Here is an 18337-nt window from a genome sequence, read left to right on the forward strand (position 1 = left end):
GAAAGAGTCAGAAGCACAACCTTAGAACCAGGAAAGCTAGCTGGTGACGGCAGTCCAGGAGGCATGATGGGAATCCTCTACTCTCATGAGATTTAGGAAAGCAAGAGGACATGAGAACAACGTGTAGGCAGAGACAGTGTAGGGCCTTGGAGCCATGTTAATAAGTGAGGACAACTGTGTTCCCACTCTGGTCAGTGACTAATTGTGGGTACATCTTCACTAGCTTCAAGCCACTCAAACCTGCTGCCAAAAAATAAGCCCTTCCTACCCACTTATACTTTACCTGCTCTGAACTGTAAATGAGGCAGTAAGGGCCCTTCTAGGGTGGTCCAAGGACAGTAGAAACAGATCACACACAGAGAGTGAGAGATGTTCCCAGAATGTCCTCACCACCACATTTCTTATGAAAAGCAGGGATGTCCTGAGGTTCATTTAATGTTTGTAAAATGCTTGGAGAGCCCCACATAGATGCACTGCATAGAAATGCAAAATATATTTTTACCTATTTGGTTGGCACCTTGGGCTGAGATTTTCAAAGCTGAGTCAAAAGGCCAACTTCCATTAAAATGAATCGGACTTAAAGGTCTCCAAATCTTTTATGACAACTTTGTAACATATCTGTCTACCCCTTTTTGCAAATCTCAGCCATAGTTTGGAAGCTCAGCCAAAGAACAGAAGAGCATAAAAAGTGCCATGCTTGGTCAGCCCAATGGTCCATCTAGCTCAGTATCCTGTCCTGAACAGTGGCAGAGGTGGATGCTAGAGGGAGAGTTTTGAACTGGTTAGACCCATTTCATTGTCACTTCCTGCAACTTCATTGGTGTCAAAGGTCATGTGACATCACTTCCTGATGTGATACCCTTCCTGTGAGGTCTTTGAATGTAGCTTGCTGGCCCACTGGGTGATAAAAAGTTCATGATCCAGCCCCGCATTCAAAAAAGTTGGACACCCCTGTTTTAGAGCATCACAAAACACATCAGGCATTAAACAGTTAATAGAGTTGGCACGTGTGTTTTCCATCATTGAAATGGAAATTATATATAATTATAATAATAGGACATAATATAGAAAAGAATTTGGGTCAACTAGTAAATGAGCCTGCAGTGCTTTGGGATTGTCCTTTAGGGTTATCATGAAGTCTTGCTGTTGGGTTCACTTGAACACGTAGCAACATTATGTCAGGCGTCCCCGGATATCCTGTACCTTTTTGTCTTAATTTCCCAGTATAACAGATTAGTTATGTAGGTAATATGCTTTAGGTCTGGATTTATTGAAACTATTATTATAGCATTTGTCTTGATGTTGATTGGGGCTGTTTGGTAATAGGAGACAAATACTAATTTCCTGCTTTACATCCAAGGATAAATATTTGGTCAGTTATATCATAAATTTTGTCTCTGTTGCATCTGAATTTCTTATTTATGCTATAGGTTAAGTGTATTACATTAGTGGGAATAATATGCTAGTACCCTATGCACTATAGGACAGGAGTATTAGTGCTTCAAAAATAGTGTGAAAAATTATGGAAAATGTCATGCCCTCTTGGTCATGTTTTTTGGCTCAGTTGTTTTACTTTCTGGGAACAGGCCTGTCAACTCTAAACCCATCTGGCTCTAGCAGAGGAAAGGAAAGAAAAAGCAGGAAGTCCATTTTTGGAAACAACCCTGGCAGGCTGAGCCCTGGAGAGTCAGCAACACTTGCCAAAGCATCTGGAAAAGGTAAATTCAGCATCTTCTTTCACTGGGCATGTGATGTGGAATGACTCTAGTCTAGCACGTTTACCAGGCCAAACAGTTAAAGATCTACCACTATCTGCTTCTGTATGGTGCTTTCATACTCTGGAATCATTTTACATTAGCAGGCAACAATTCCGGTATAAATAAAGTACTGATTATCAAGTAATGGAATATTAATTAGGACTAATTTGCTAATTAATTTAATTAATTAATTAATTGCTCATTTGAATGACAGAAAACTAAAACATATTTCAAGTAACATGCCTTATACTATAAAGACCTACATTAGAATCAAGTTTATACTTTAAAGCAGGAGTGTCAAACTCATCTGGCCCCACTGGCCGGATGAGTAGCGTGGTGCCTGTTTGTAGGCCAGATTGTGCCCACAGACTGACCCCCCGTGCTGGATCTAGTGCGTGGGGCTGGCCCTATGTGGGTGCTGTGTGCAGGGTGTGCACCAAATCCAGCCCCACACCAGGTACTGGCTCACATGCTGGATCCAGCCCCATGTCAGGTGCTGTGTATAGCGCAAGTACCAGATCTGGTCCTGGGCTAAGTGCAAGCATGTGCCCTAGATCTGGCTCCACACCAGGTACTGCAGGCAGCATGTACACCAGATCCAGCCCCCTACCATTTGCTCCATATCCAGTCCATGTCCTGCAGACAGAAGGGCAGGCCAAATGATAGGGCTTTGAGGGTTGGATATGAACTGTGGGCTGAATGTTGATACCTCACTTTAAATTATATGGGAGATTTTCAAAGGTGAAAGTGGCCTATGGGACTAGATTTGAACAGAGAATTAAATTCTGTCCAAGCCAAAAGTTATGACCATGAAACCTCTGCTCAGATGTTGCCTAACCATGGAGCATCTAAACTCCCCAGCTTCTACACTGGTGACCTTTATGTTCTCTAAAAGTGGACTTGCAGAGTGAACGTGGGAAGAGAGATACCACCCCTTTGCCAGGATCTACATTTAGCAGTGAGGAACTTATCCTATTTAATACCATATATAGGTTTAGCTCTTGGCACCTATGGAAAGGTGATAAATCAGCCAATTATATTTGACCTTTCATCTTTTACTGAAAACATATTAAGGTTTTGAAAAAAGCATAGTAGCATAAATAAGTAGCCTTTAAAATAGTTAATATTTTTTCCTTTTAATTAATAACTGTATTGTAAGTAACTCACAGTATTGTAAAGTTTCCTAGCAGTGGATTAGGAAACGAGACTCATTTTAAACTGCTCAACCATTCTCTATTATCACATTAAATATGTTGTTTCATTCATGTAAGTGATTGATATTCAAATATATCTTAAATAAAATAACTACTAATATCTGCCTGGTCACAGTATCATTTAGGGTAGAGACAGATATAACAATTGTATAAGTGTCAAATGACACTGGTATAAACTGCTACATCTACATACTTCTATAGCACTACAAATGTAGCAAAGCCATGGGAACATTAACCCTGTTTCATCCAGGGTAAAATTTATAGCAGTTTGCCTCACTATGGTATCACTATATGAACATGCCAACATAATAACATAATTTGCTGGTGTGCACCGACTGGCAACTCTCCCTCCCTTTTTAAAATGGTTAAAAAGTTACACCTTTCTTCAGTCTTAGTATTTAATTATTATGGGCACTTTTACACATGCTCGGTTGAGGGCAGGGGGCAGCACTTTGGTTAAAGCAGCTCTAAGAGCTGCTTTAATTAAAGCGCCACTGTGTCTCCTGTATCAGCATCTCTGTGCTTAAAAATGGCGGTGGAGGCACTTGAACAAAAGCTTGTTTGAAAAGCTTTAGTTCAGGTGCCCCTGCTGCCATTTTTAAGGGCAGGGACACTGATACATGAGACATAGGAGGCTGCTGTAGCATGGCAATTGCCATGCTCCAACAGACTTGATTAATTGAATCTGCTCTGACACACTGGAATTCCAACACATCAGAGCAGCCTCTGTGCTCATATATAGGTGCCCTATGTTATCTTTCATTACTTCTTTTACTGTGTAAGCAATATGATACATATTTGAACTATGTGGTTTCAGAGATCATTTATTTTTATCCTGTCCAAAATATACATATACATTGGTTCTTGGAGACTTTGGATCTACAGCTGTAATTTCAATGTAATGTTTATTTTTCAGGTCCTTTTGATGTTGTGCGGCAGACCTGGGAAGAACCTTGTTCTCCTTCTTTCAACCCTACAACTTCTCTCAGTGCAATCATAAGGACACCTAAATGTTATCATATCTCCTCATTGAATGAAAATGCTGCCAAACGGCTGTGCAGACGGTATTCTCAGAAACTGATTCAGCATACCGCCTTTCAGCTATTGAGAACATACCCTGCTGCCACACGCATTGACTCGTCAAATCCCCATCCTCTTATCTTCTGGCTCCATGGAATACAACTGGTGGCACTTAACTACCAAACAGATGGTATGGGTAATTTTTCATGTATACTGGCTTGTTTTGCATAACTTATAATGGTTATTAATGTTTTTAATGGTTATTAATAACAGGGGGGTGTATGTATGTATGTGTGTGTCTGTATAAACAATGGTTTTTATATCTATATCTATATATATACATACACACACACACACACACACAAAACCATTGTTATAGTCATCATATAACTATTGTATATAACCATTATATAAATAAAACCATTATTAATAACCATTAATAACCATTATAATTCCTCCCTCAATTATGGATTTGTATTTACCATGCTCCTTTACTTACTATGATTGTCTGTGTTCATAGATTTATAGAGAGAGATACAACACTTGCAATACAGCCAGTTATAAACAGAAAAAATACACATTTGTAACCTATATTGTGGTTTGAAGGACTTGAAGGTTTGAGTAAATATATATGTGCATGATAATATATAAAGGACACGCACATAAGAGGAGTTGCATAAGAGTAGTGACACAGAATAATTAATTGTAAGATAGAGGCAGGGATTTTACTAGGCATTAGGGATGTGTGAAGCAGGCCCTAATTGTCTTGGATTCGGATTCGACCCCAATCAGGGACCGTGATTTGATTTGTTGATTCGGATCACTGTCCATGATTCGATTAGGCTGAATCCGAATCTGAAGATTCAATGCTGGTTTGGAGAATCAGCAATTCAGAGACAGACACAGCTTTAAATGTTTCTTCTACATACCTCCAGGTACCAGCACAGCTTGTGGACGCTGCAATGCTGGGGCACATGGAACATCCCACAGGAGTGCAGGGGGCCTTCCACATGCTCGGCGATCGGCCGTGGGGGGACCCTGGGTTCCCCTCCAGACCCAGGAGGCACCAGTCGCTGAGCTGAGGGAGGGTGCGGGGCCGGGGGGAGCCCAGTGTGCTCCCCTCTGGACCCGGAAGTGGACCAGAAGTACTTCTGGTCCACTTCTGAGTCTGCTGCTGAGCGCGCTGGGGAGCCCCCCGTGCTTCTTTGGGACACTCCATGTGCCCCAGCACTGCAGCACTCATGAGCCGCCTGCTACCTAGAGGTATGTAGAGAAATAATTTAAAGCTGCATCTATGTCCGAATTGCCTCATCTTTCCAAATCTCTCTGAATTGATTCAGAGGGTTCTGATTTGAGTCTCAGAGATTAAAGGGTCCTCTGATTCGATTCGAATTCAGAGATTTGGCCACCGAATTGGGCCGAATTTCTGCTGAATCCAATCAGGGACCGAAGCTTTGCACAGCCCTACTACATATCAGCTGCCCCATAGTAATTGCCTGTATTTATCCTCCTACCTATGGTAAGTGGAAGCTATGCCATGATAGCTTAGCCCTCAATGAAAGAAGGGTAAGTTACCACAGCTTATTTTGCACTTACCATGGGGTTAATATGTACAGTTGGGCAGTTATTACGTGTCTCTGGCCATGTACAAACGTTCAGTATGTGCTGAGAGAACAGCCTTTCTCCTGGCACAAAAAGGGCTGTACAGATGTGCAAGAATCATAGAAAATTAGGGTTGGCAGGGACTTCAGGAGGTCCAACCACCTGCTCAAAGCAGGACCATCCCCAACTAGATCCTCCCAACCAAGGCTTCGTCTAGCAAGGTCTTAAAAACTTTGAAGGAACGATGGAGATTCCACAACCTCTCTCAGTAACCTGTCCCAGTGTTTTACTACCCTTCTAGCAAGAAAATTATTCCTAATATCTAACCTAAACTTCTCTTGTTGCAACTTGAGACCATTGCTCTTTGTTCTGTCATCTGCCACCACTAAGAACAGTTTAGCTCTGTCCTCTTTGGAACCCCCATACAGGTAGTTGAAGAAAGGCTGCAAATGCAGGTAGCAAATTAACCACGCCATATTTACTGCGCAGTAGCACACATCTAAATGCCTACCCAGGACTGGTTTACTGTACAGTAAATTCATGCACAGTAAACCCATATAGCATTACTTGCCTGTGTAGTTGCACCCTTTGTGTACTTGTTTGCAGGAGTGAGCAGATACTACAGAGTGCTCAGTGTGCAGATCAGTGATCTGTGTAAAACTCATGTTCAGTAGAAGGTTTGTAGGGGGAACTTACCTTCTTTTATTCCTGAGTGCAATCATGTTAAGGCTAATGACAATCTATCCTTATGTAAAAGAGGACTTCAGGAGTATCGACAGATATGACAAAAGGTTTTAGACACCTTTGAAATGCTTCCATGGGCCCAGCCCACTGGCTAATAGTACCCCTTAGTATAATAAGGTATATTGAAATATTTTGAAGTATTTCCCTTTTGGTTAGGGCTGCAGGTAGAAAGCAGGGAGAACAGGCAGGAAAGCCTGCAAGCTGTGCAGCTTTCAAGGCCCTCTCCAAGTCCCAGGCACAATCAGGTCCCTGTTGGAACCTGCAGCAGTACCAGACCCACAGCTGGGCTTGTAACCCGCTGACTCCAAGGCCATTGTCAGAGCCACACACACCCCTTTATTGAGATGGGGAGAGAGGAGGAAGAAGAGATTGGACGTGGAATTTCAGAATCCCATGGACAGACAAGGTTTTTTGGGTAAATCTGATACCTTTTATTGGACCAACTTAAGTAGTTGGAAAAATTCTTAGCAAGCTTTTGGGTATAAATATCATTTATCAGGCTAAGGAAGCATCCACAGCTGGTGTGTGCTTTAACTGCAGATGCTTCCTAAGCCTGATGAAGGGTATTTATACCTGAAAGCTTGCTAAGAAGAATTTTTTCAACTATTTGAGTTGGTCTAATAAAAGATATCAGATTTACCCAAAGAACCTTGTCTGCCTGTGTCCTTAGACTAACACGGCTAAAAACCAATACCCCATAATCCCATGGAGTGTTGGGAGCCCCTGCTGCCCCCACCCCCTCTCAGCTGGCATTTAGTTCAAATCTCAGAGAACTTTCTAAATACTGTGAATAGGTGTGGCAAGGCCCTGAATAAAGCAAACACTAGAAAATGGGGAAAAACAGCTAAGCAAGTAATTACAGAATTGAAAAATGTTTAAAATAGTAATTTTATTAGCTTTCCACTGGACTTTACTGTTCCTCAATTTTGGCTGCTTTCCTTTTGTAGATCTCCCTCTGCAACTTAATGCAGCAATGTTTGAGGCTAATGGTGGCTGCGGATATGTTTTGAAACCTCCTGTTCAGTGGGATAAGAACTGTTCAATGTACCAGCAGTTTTGTCCTTTAGAACGTGATCTGGATAATGTGGAGCCAGCAATCTACGCTTTAACGGTAAGTTCTTTTAAAGAAATGTTGAAAAGTCCAATATAGAAATTAGGCAGTGTGTAACTACAGCTTTTAAGGGAGGCTGCCAATTTGACCACCACACTTAGTGTACCCATAACAGTTATGTGTCATAATTATGATCAACATAATTAGGGTGGGAATGTTAGTTTTAATGGCAGCACTGTATTTCCAGAAATTTCCACTGTTTCCTCTATGCTGTCATCAATTGGGGCCCGAACCTGCAAGCATTTAGAGTGAGACTGTCCATTAAAGTTACACAGGTGCTTAGGTATTTTCAGGGTTTTGTTTCCCCTATACTGAAAAGACTTTATACATATTTGTACCGAGCAGTAGGAGAAAATGGAGGTAAATGAACAACCCACCCCCACCAACCCACTGCCTAAATAATTAAAAAAAAACAGAATTGGGCAATACTACTTAGCAGCTGCTATGTCAGAAACTGTTCTGAAAATAATACCTTTGTTGGAATGTTTCACAAAAGTATAGGAGACCCCTAGAACTCAAGTCATCCATTTACATCAGAGCAATACTGTTGAAGGTGGTGACGTTATCCTAGAATAAATGAGGAAAATTTGATCCTATTTTTCTAGACTACACGTTCATTCTTTCTGGATCAAATTTCATTTACTTTGCACAATACCATGCCTGATTCATGGTATATTTTTCAGAGAGGAAGGTTACCCTAGCAACTCTATTGGGGTTAAGATTTTCTGCTTCTAACATTGTTTTGGCACTCAGAAAGCATCAGCAGTGTTGCAGGTAGCTCAGCGTGTCGCACACTAGCCTGTGATCCCTTTCATATGAAAATGTAACATAAAAAAGACCCCACTCAGTGGTTACTTTGTGTACTTCCTGGCTGCAGATTGTGTCTGGACAGAATGTTTGTCCAAGCAACAGTACAGGAAGTCCCTGCATTGAAGTTGATGTACTTGGGATGCCTTTGGATAGCTGCCATTTCCGCACTAAACCCATTCATCGCAATACTCTCAACCCTATGTGGAATGAACAGTTTCTCTTCCGAGTTCACTTTGAGGATCTGGTCCTTCTTCGATTTGCAGTTGTGGAAAACAATAGCTCAGCTGTAACTGCGCAAAGAATCATTCCACTCAAGGCTCTAAAAAGAGGTAACACACTTTGCACCCACTTTGTACACAGTGACCAGATGCTGAGCAAGCTGCAGGTGCTCAGCACAGATCAAGTTCAGTGCTGCGGCCAGCTGGTTCATACATACATATGCAGGCTGCCCATTGTCCCAAGGGGCTGTTGCAGCAAATGGGATCAACCAAGGCAGAGGGACGGCCTTTCTGTGCTCTGTGTTCCATAGGTGTGCTTGAAAGGAGGATGAAAAGGAAGGTGCTGAGGCTGCCACAGTAATTTCATGTCACACAGGACTTCCTCTACAGAAGCAAATATTTTAAAAAGCATTTAAATTGATTAGTGATGCAACATAACTCTCAAGCAGTTCAAAGCAATCTTTACATGCCCAGGGACATTCATCCATCACCCTGGATCAAAGTAAATGCTGCAGTCCTGTCTACAGCTGCAGTGCATTTTGTGCCTTTGTGTGTGAATGTATTTTGAACACACCACAAGGACTGACAGGTGAAAAGGGTGTTTCAGTGCCTCCCCACTGCCTGATGGGCATTCCATGGGAATTGTAATACAGCACTATTTGATCAATAGGCTGCCCTTCCCAGCAGGCGCAGGGCAGATTACTGTGAGAGTTACGACAGAGCTCCAATACCAAATGCTTGAACATTCATGTTTTCAGCTCACTAATCATGTATCCTGCTCTAATACAGTAAGGTTGACCAGTGTTTGTTGCTGTCCCAATTGCATATTCTTCAGGATATAGACATGTCCAGCTGCGAAACCTGCATAATGAAGCCTTAGAAATCTCAAGTTTGTTTGTAAACAGTCGGAGGATGGAAGAACATTCCTCTGGAAATGCTATGCCTGCCTCCTTGGTAATTTATCTTTTGTAGATGTCAGGTGTATTTGTTCATGTATTCCTAATGAGTAATTGTTTATGATGGTATGTGGACAACTAGAACCATTGTTTAGGCAACTAAAATTGGAAATGGGCATTTGATGGGCTTTCCAGAAACACCTACAGGTTAAATCCTATTATTTCAGCCACTAGGTACAAGGCCTGATAAGGTCCTGATGCAATGACCCCTATCTACCTTTGTAGTTCCCTGCTACTTTTAAATAGGTACTAAAAGTACATAGCTTGTGCACCCCTGGAAGTAAAGTCTACTTTACCTCCCCATAGGGGTCAGGCATCCAGTTCTGTCATTCATTTCAATGGGTAGCACTTCAACACCCTCCCGCCGTGACCTCCAAGAGACAAATCCTCAGGTATTGATGTGCTGCTCCATTTATTCCAATGGGGAATATTAGCCTGTGCTAAAACAAGTGTCCAGCTACTCAGAATCCTACTTCTCTGACTGAATAAAGCATACATATCTTAGCAGACTTTGTATTATTTGGGCGGGCAGCTATATGTCAAAGATGCCAACATAAGGCTCGTCCCGCATATTGCCTAGCAGTTAGTACACTTGCCCAGGACAAATGTCTTTGCACCCACCTTTCTGATATCCTAGCATAATGCCCAAACTTCCAACCTGTGGGTAGAGACAGTTGTTTCAACTGAAGCTGGTTCACTGGGCAGCCAAGAGCAAGAGTCATGAGTCCAGTGAGCATGCAAGCAGGAGCCTAACTTGAAGGGCCTAGCCCTGGAAGGGGAAGGGGGTGAGGGTTCTAGCCTGTTTCCAAGGCTGTTTATGCATTTTTACCCAATGACTCCTTAATGACAAATGCAACACAGCCACTGGTACATACAGTCATGCCAGCATATGCACTAGTCTAGCTTGTATTTCAGTCACGAGAGGAGGTGCTAGCCCAGTAGAGTTATTTCAGTGCAAGTGGAAAGAGACTCTAGCCTGGAGGGCCCAAGGTGATCTGAAAACAAATAGTTCTGCAGTCCTTGGTTTGCCCACCTCCATCAGCTTGAGCAGGGGGAAGTTCAAGCATGTGAAGGTTGTCTATGTCCCAGTTCCATATATGCTTGCGCAGCAACACCATAATGCAAAATGTACAATCATGGAAGCAAAGGTTCATGTGAGAAGCTGGCTCCCTGAGCCACATGCCTAGGCTATATAATGTATTCACCTTCTGTTCCCTCTTAGCCTCAGCACAGGCATGCTGTCAAGTGTGTCCTAGTGATTAGGCTGTTATTTTTTAGTGTGGGCAATCGAAAGTCAAATCTCCACAAGTGCAGGTGAAGCTAGAACCTGGCTTTCCCAGACTGGCTTTGTCGTGGGTGGGTGCTCTAACTACTAGGTTGCTGGGCAAAAGGTGGGATACACAGACACCCATCTGTCAACTAGTGAATGGCTGTCATTTTTGTTTGACTTCAGTTGCAGAAACTTGGGTGTCTTGGGAACAGTACTGAATCACTTCCAAGCACACTCAGTAGGGACTAACTTAGTTGTATAGGGCAGGATTGCAGTTGCAGAAGACATTTAGCTATGTACATGCAGTTCAGGCTATGGTGTGTGGCTGCTGGGGGACTTTGACTGTAAAAAAAACCTGCATCACTTACACATTTTTGCAGGAAAATTCTGTCCTATGTGTCTAATCCCCACTGATTTCCATAGGAGTTAAGTGCCTAAATGCTTTTGAAAGTGTGTCTATTTGCAGCTTACGTGCCTAAATTGACCAAAAAAAAAAATCTTGACCTTAGTGCGTATCTAGCAATTGCTCCTTATGCTGTATGTTTCACTAGTGGTACCTTAAAAGTGGTATTACAGGTAAAACTTAGTTTGATCCTTAAATCTGATTGCGTTCTATCGTGACTAGGTTGTCCAGTGTCTGCCTGTTTCCTCACAAATGTATCAGAAGCAGTTCATTAGAGACCAGAAGTGATTTAAGTGAGGGGTGACCAGGCTAGGGCACATGTGCCACAAGTGGCACGCGCAACCTATGTATGAGGCACATGGCAGATGAGGAAGTGGAGCAGGCAGAGCAACAGATCCAGGATTTAAGTGGCATTTGGGGAAGACACAGGGCTTAACTTGTGATATGCCTACCAAAAAGGGTGGCCCCCACTACTCTGTCTTCTGATTCCACCACTGTGACAGAACTTGTTTCTGAACTGGGTACAAGCTGTGATACAGTTAATATATGGCAGGCAGGAGCACTGGATTTCTAAATTGATTTGTATTTATTTTTAAATGCTTATTAATCTGTTTGCTGCTGCCTAACATCTTTAGTGTGTCAAGTAATGTGTATCTGACAGGCAGCAAACAGATTAAACAGGGAATATAGTCTGCAGCATAAACCAATACAACTTCATCCAGTAAATTCTGGATTCAGCCAATAAACACGCATCAAGTAATGGAAAATCTACCAAATCCCTGGGGAAGCTCTTCCACTGTCTAGCTACCCCCACTGTTAAACATATTTGCCTTATTTCCTATTCAACTTTTTCTGTTTTCAACTTCCAGCCCCAGCTTGCAGGTTCTTTTAATGCATAGATTAGGAGTCTTGAACTAATAAGAAAGCTCCCTGTGCAGGTTCTTCTGTAGACTGGGTTTTCATTGTCTGTATAATCCAATATTTTTAAAACAATTAAATAAAATTGGTCAAAATGTCTTTTGAACAGCTGTTTGACACAGAGGAGAGGAGAGCTTCAGTGACATACAAGGTTACAATTCATGGGATTCTAGGCCCAGAACCTTTTACTGTTTTTAATATAAGTGGAGGGACCACAGCAGCACAGCTTCTTCACCAAGTAAGTTTGCTCAACTTGCCTTATATTCACCAGAATCTACAGTATCCAGTTGCATGCTGATCACAATCTAACATGCTTATAATTAGAATCACTGCATGCAGTAAAATTGTTACCGATATTTTTCTTGCTATTTCAGAGAATAACATGTTGCTTTGTAAGTCTTTTTCCCAAGGAATTAAATACCTTCTATACCTACACCATCAGTGAAGCTTTCCAATACCTGGCCTCTGGTGAATGACATTTTAACTATGAAATGCAGTTCAGTAACATTTCTTGCTGCAGTCTGCAATCTGCATTAGTTAGTTTAATAAATAGTTTGCTAAAATTATTTGGAGTTGCATGCGGTTATTTAGTTAAACTAGAAATTCTACATGAGAACATTTCAGGTATTAACAAATTCAGTTCTTCAAAGATTTCCTCCTATCTTTCATGGTTTTGTACAGATTAGATATAAGACCTTTTGCAAAGAGCATGATAAGATTTTCTTATTGCCGTGCTACCTTACCCTACAAGCTCAACAAGGGTAGAACTCAACTTGGCCTTCACTTAGAGCAGGGGCGGGCAAAATACAGCCTTCAGGGTCATTAAAATATCTAGAAAATTAATATTTATCTGCTCCTGGTTGCCTGTCAAAGATGACAGAAGCCAGGGGCAATAGGACCCAGGGAGAACTGACAGGATGCAGCAGCCCAGCCCCACTCCACCCCAGCCATTTTCCTGCTTACTGCCCCTGCACTGCTCTAGCACCACATGGCTTCTGGTTTTATCGCTGGACCGGGGAGCATGCACTGGTACCTTGGGTGGGGGAGGGTGTAGGAAGGGAGAGAGAGAGAGAGAGAGAGTGTGTGTGTGTGTGTTTGTAGGGTGAGTTCCACAAGCACACCCCACCATACACATGCACCCCCCCTACACTGACCCACCCCCCTCATATCCACACATAAACCCACATGCTCCCTCACCCCGCACCCACACTCTATACCTATCCACCCCCCAGACACACCCACACCCTCCCTCACACCCCAAACAATATATGAGTAAGACTTCATTTTAAGCTATTACATACTCACCTCTATGTACACTACATGAACACATGTAAACCAGAACAAAAATATTTTTTGAAATCAGATTAATGAATGGTTTAGATGTTTGCCCTTTAGAATATAACTTGGTATTTTCTGGTTCTGAGATGGCAAAACCCCTTGCTGAAGGAGTATTTCTGGGAGGGACTTCTGGTGGCAAAGGTCAAGCTAGTGATATAATGCACATTAAAACATCATCTATTAATTGTAGAAGTTTTTCCAAATTACCTTCAGAGAAAGCACTGAGCTATTTGAAAAGAATTTATGGCCTGGCCAGAAACAATTTCATATGAAAGTCCACAGACCAAGTTTTTTCTAGACTTGAGGTTCCAGTAGCTCTGAAATGCATCCGAATTTTGAGATGCCTTTTCTGTTCTTCTAGTTGCTTGTTTCAATTCTAGCCCATAGTATGTGGATGTGATAAATGCTGATTAAGACAAAAATATACAGTTATACTTGAATTTAGTTCACAGAGCAGAGAGGTTTAGATTCAGAAAAAGTGTAAGCAGGAACAATGCCTGCTGACTGAATTTATTTCACAATCTTCATGTTAGTGTGTTATTGGGAAATTGTTTTAATAACATGAAGGTGTTGCAAAGCAGAACAATAACATGTTAATTTTTATACTTGTCTTCATTTCAAGAGCTCAGAGCTCATAATCCTAACAAAATACAGCAATGTCTCTGCACATACAGTCAAAGATAAGGTTCTGTGTTCTGGAATGATTGATCTGCATAGTTTAGGGTCTTTTTCCTGGTCTTTAGAAACAGAGCACTGTTTTGGTCTGGAACAGAATTGCAGGAGCACAGTGAAACTTTTCTGTTAACACACTTTCATTCAAAGGCTTGCAATAGAGTGGTGTTCAACAGCTACACAACCTAGTCACACTTATGTCAGAAGAATCAGCTGTGCCTTCCTGCTGCCAGTGAGGCAAAGCAGGTATAATAGAAGCCAAGATCTGGCTCACTGCATAATTATTTTGTTCACCTCTCTCAGCCCATTTTCAAACTACACAATGGGATGGCTGATGCTTTGGCAACCTTCAGTCAAAATGTCACATCACTCTTTCGGTTTGTTGTAAATGTTAATAGTTAATGGTAAGCTCAAGTACTACAAGCTTTGATATAACAAACACTATTGTCCTATCTTCCAGTCGTTCCCCCCATAGCATCTCTTGTCTGAGATTATTGTACACTATTGCTTGACTGAGTCAGTTTGAGAACTACAAACAGAAGTTAGTCACCTGTGAGCAACTGAACAATGTTAAAAGTTGAACTGTTAAAAGCAAGGGTTCTTCTCTGGTGCTGACTACTTGCTCAGGCAGCATATTCGCTGTTAGTATTTCAATGTTTGGCCCACAGATATGAGAAGAAATTTTTTTTCCAAATGACCGGCTAAGCTGGTTGCCCTTGTCACAAGGGCAAAGCTTTTCTGTGTAACTGTTTATGTAAGAACATCATAGAAATACAGAATAAAAGTTAGAGGGCTAAGTTCATGAGTAGAAAAACCTAAAACCCATTAACTCATCAGGGGTTGTTATTCTAGCAGTGGGAAAAAACTGTACTGTCCTGGGATTATGAATAGATTGTCTGGCCAGCCAAAATGCACAGAAATAAGCTTAAACTGTATTGCCTTGTCTGTAATAACTGAATTACTCAGTCTAAAAGAATAATACATTACTCTAGAATAAGAGCACTGAATAATAAACAGCACATCAGAAATGCTTGTGCATGTCATGGTTATTGAACAAGTGGTCGATAAAGTGTGTTCTATGCAGATTCATTCATAACTACTGAATAGAGTTTATGTTTAGTATTCAAATTGCTGTGTGTTCTGGTTCTGTCTCAGATCTTGGCTTCCACAAAGAGCACCGAATCATCGTGTGCAGCAGACTATTTTCTGATGGAGGAAAAATCATTTATATCTAAAGAAAAAAGTGACTGCAAGAAACCGCCATTCCAGAGACTCATTGGTCCTGAGGAAGTGCTGGTACAGATTTTAAATAGTTGGTTCCCTGAAGAAGGATATGTTGGAAGAATTCTCTTTAAAACCCGAGAGGAAGTAAGTCTCTTCTGCGAAAATTGTCAGTTACACATGTAGCTAAAAATGATGACCTGAAGAGAGACAAAAGGAGCATGATATCCGTTTTGATAACTGGAAGTTAATCCCATTGTTATGTACAAAACTGAAAATCAGTGCAACAGCTGAACAGTCTCCTCCCCCGCCTTGGCCCCGGGCCCGCTCCTTCCCCACCCCCGTCCCCCGCATTGACCCCAAGCCTGCTCCTCCCATCCCCGAGTGGGCCTGCAACGGCCTAGCTTCTTCCCACCCTCAGGCCTGATCCTGCCGCACATCGGGCCCGGGCCTACTCCTCCCTTCCCCACACCGCAGCAGGAGGGAAGGAGGAAGGGGCCCGGGGCTCCCCCGCTCATTCTTGACAGGGAATCACCACCCCCCCCGCCGTGCTTCCTGGAGGTGGAGACAAGAGCGGACATAAAGGGGGGGCAAGGCCAGCAGGGCTGGCTTCACCCCCCCTTGCAGGTAATGCAGGGGGGAGTGGACCCAGGCCCAAGATGGGGGGGAAGGGAGTGGGCCCGGGCCCAGTGCAGGGGGGGAATGGGCCCAGGCCCAATATAGGAGTGGGGGGCAGTAGGCCCAAGCAGGGGAAACGCTGGCTTGCCGTGGTGGGGGAACTGCGGGCCCAGCCCAATGTGGTCGCAGCAGCAGCCAGGGGGCGTGGGGACCGGGCCTCCTCTTCCCCTCAGGCCCAGGCCCACTTCTCCCCCACCCCTCCCCCACGGGGAGGAGGAGCAGGCGTGCTGTGGCATCGGCACTGACGCGGGGCCAGGGGAGGACTGGGCCCGAGCCAGGGGAAAGGCCAGGCTGCTGCGCCCCCCCCACCGCTGCCACCCCAGCTTCTCCCCACCCTTGGGCCTGGACCCCACGCAGCAGGACGAAGGGGGAGCCGGCCCAGATGGGAGGGCCCAGGGCTCCGGCCCTGCCCGCTCCCCCCGTCATGCTTGACGGACAGCCAATCAGAGTGCTCCAAGCGTGGGGGAGCACCGCGCGGAGGACCGGACAGAGGGTGGGCTAGCTCACCCACCCCGGTCTCTGCAAGAGGCAGAGCAGTGGCAGCATGGGGCGTTAGGTGGTGGCACCCCATCCCAGCCTCCTCCCCCCACCATTCTTGATAGGCAATTGTCTAGTAATTCCATATTTGTTCAGTTGCTTTCCATACAAAGCTCAAGCTCTTTTTTCCCCTAAAAACATAAGCTAAAAGCCATCTAGGAGCAGCTGAGGATTTTGTTCTAGAAAACACCAAAGCATAGCAATCTCTGTTTTAGGCAATGGAAGTACATGAAGAACTGCCTGGAGAAAATTTCCAGTTGGGGTGCTGACTCATGTGAGCTTTAGGGAAAAGGAAATGGCTCTGGCTCTTTCCCCAACCAGCTGTTCTCTCTTTAAGACTGCTTACAAGCTAACTTGCAGTCTCAGGACTAGAAACAAAGTATCTGCAAAGGTACCAGGGAACAAAAAGGCTCACAGCACCTTCCTTTCTCCCTGGCAACTGTACAAATTAAACATTTAGCTGGAAGAACATATGTAGGAAAAAAAAAACCCCAAGCCATCTGGTCCTCTGCCCATTCCTGGTTCTGCACAGCACTACAGGTTTCAGAAATGCACATTGCGAGTGTTAACTTGGCCAATGTTTATAGAGAACAATTGTGTTTACTGAAATGCAGCCATAGAAACAGCAAAATCTGAATTCCTAGGATGTGATAAGAGCCTCCTCTAAATTCAATCATTGGTACTTTTCTGATCTCGCACATTTCTGATTTTTTCCTTCTCTTCACTTTTTAATGCAGAATTTGAATGAGCGAAACTTCTTCCAAGAGGAAAAAGAAGAAGCAAATATCAGCTCTGAGGATGATAGTTTCTTTGTTCAAGTGCACGATGTTTCCCCAGAGCAACCTCGCACTGTGATCAAAACCCCCCGATTTAGCACAGCTCAAGATGTTATACAACAGGTATGAAACATATCTTCCTGCTTCTTGTTTCCAGTCAGTAAAAGTTCCCTGTCCATGTACATAAGTTTGGTTTCATACAAAAAGTGGGTTTTTTCATAGTTACTGGGCTAGATCTTCATTGAAGGTCCCTCATTTCTGGGAATCTGCCCAGTAAACACACTGGGTTCCTTATGTTTTGCTTTCCTTTTCTTTAAACAGACTCTTTGCAAAGCCAAGTATTCCTACAGCATTCTGAACAATCCCAACCCGAATGACTATGTCCTCTTAGAAGAGGTGACAAAAGAGCCAACAAACAAAAAGTCTTCAACACCTAAACCATCTCAGAGGATTCTCTCTGATCAAGAGTGTGTGTTCCAGGCTCAGAGCAAGTGGAAGGGAGCAGGGAAATTTATCCTGAAGTTGAAAGAACAGGTTCAGGTAAATGATTAAAAACCCTTCTGTAAAATACACAAGTGGCATGTGAGCAACATCTGAGAATGGCAAATAACATGTCCTAGCAAAAGGAACATGGTGAGAGGTCAGATCATGTTTTGTTTCATCCTGAAAGTATAAAGTTGATTCTGCTTCATTTTTGTACAAGCGACATGGTTAAATTATGTAACTCATCAAAAAACGCTCCCCCCTTAACTGCAGAATTGGTCATTCCAAGCTACCAAGAAGACAGAGTGGGAATGGAAGGCTGAATATTTTACCCATTGTAATATTATAAAAGCCTTAATCTGTCTGTCTGTCAGTAACACTGTGTTTACACTCTGATGGGCTGTCTGAATCAACTGATCAGAGTACTACAAGAGCGTTCGGGACAGGAGGTAGTGGCGGCACTGTGCCACCATAATGGCAGCGATGGAGCAGATGGCCTCACCCATCGCTCTTCCCCTTGGCCTGAGGCAGCAGCGACAGAGCAGACAGAGAGGCGAAGCCCTGCCCTCCCCCCCTTTCATGCTCCCTGGAGGTGGCAGTGAGGGAGTG

The 18337-nt window shown here is 43.2% G+C and overlaps 1 protein-coding gene across 3 annotated transcripts in view; it reads left to right on the forward strand.

Moving 5' to 3' along the window:
* The window catches only part of PLCE1 (phospholipase C epsilon 1), a 336566-nt gene that overhangs the window by 311994 nt on the left and 6235 nt on the right, over positions 1–18337 (forward strand). For all 3 annotated transcript variants that reach the window (XM_025191703.1, XM_025191705.1, XM_025191704.1), the window contains 9 exons: positions 1587–1718; positions 3888–4181; positions 7285–7448; positions 8326–8587; positions 9312–9430; positions 12133–12261; positions 15189–15401; positions 17207–17368; positions 17567–17785. In XM_025191703.1, coding sequence (XP_025047488.1) covers positions 1587–1718; positions 3888–4181; positions 7285–7448; positions 8326–8587; positions 9312–9430; positions 12133–12261; positions 15189–15401; positions 17207–17368; positions 17567–17785 — 1694 coding nt within the window. The remainder of the gene's footprint in view (positions 1–1586; positions 1719–3887; positions 4182–7284; positions 7449–8325; positions 8588–9311; positions 9431–12132; positions 12262–15188; positions 15402–17206; positions 17369–17566; positions 17786–18337) is intronic.

This window comes from Alligator sinensis, unplaced genomic scaffold, assembly GCF_000455745.1.
Source record: "Alligator sinensis unplaced genomic scaffold, ASM45574v1 scaffold472_3, whole genome shotgun sequence".
Lineage (NCBI taxonomy): Eukaryota > Metazoa > Chordata > Crocodylia > Alligatoridae > Alligator > Alligator sinensis.